At 73.9% G+C, this 467-nt stretch overlaps 1 protein-coding gene across 1 annotated transcript in view; it reads left to right on the top strand.

Annotated features, from left to right (window-relative positions):
• The window catches only part of C1QL1 (complement C1q like 1), a 57,969-nt gene that overhangs the window by 1,028 nt on the left and 56,474 nt on the right, over positions 1-467 (top strand). Inside the window, exon 2 of the mRNA XM_019523531.1 lies at positions 1-295. This exon is cut by the window's left edge and continues 12 nt beyond it. Coding sequence (XP_019379076.1) covers positions 1-295 — 295 coding nt within the window. The remainder of the gene's footprint in view (positions 296-467) is intronic.

Here is a 467-nt window from a genome sequence, read left to right as displayed (position 1 = left end):
GCCGGGGAAGCCGGGCCCGCCCGGCCTGCCGGGGCCCGGGGGCAGCGGGGCCATCAGCACGGCCACCTACACCACGGTGCCGCGCGTGGCTTTCTACGCGGGGCTCAAGAACCCGCACGAGGGCTACGAGATCCTCAAGTTCGACGACGTGGTCACCAACCTGGGCAACCACTACGACGCGGCCACGGGCAAGTTCACCTGCAACATCCCCGGCACCTACTTCTTCACCTACCACGTCCTCATGCGCGGCGGCGACGGCACCAGCATGTGGGCCGATCTCTGCAAGAACGGGCAGGTAAGCGCGGGCCCGGCCCCCGGCCCCGGGGAAAAGTTTCTCTGCGCCCCCCGGGGCAGATGCCGCCGCCGCCCCGCCCCGCCTGCCCCGGCGGGCTCCGAGCCCTGCCTCCCAGCCGGCGCTGGCCCCCGGAGCGGACACACGCGCCTGGCCGCCGGCCGCCGGGGCTTCA

The sequence above is a fragment of the Gavialis gangeticus genome, unplaced genomic scaffold, assembly GCF_001723915.1.
Source record: "Gavialis gangeticus isolate Ggan-Ray unplaced genomic scaffold, GavGan_comp1, whole genome shotgun sequence".
NCBI lineage: Eukaryota > Metazoa > Chordata > Crocodylia > Gavialidae > Gavialis > Gavialis gangeticus.
This window is presented reverse-complemented; position numbering and strand designations above follow the sequence as displayed.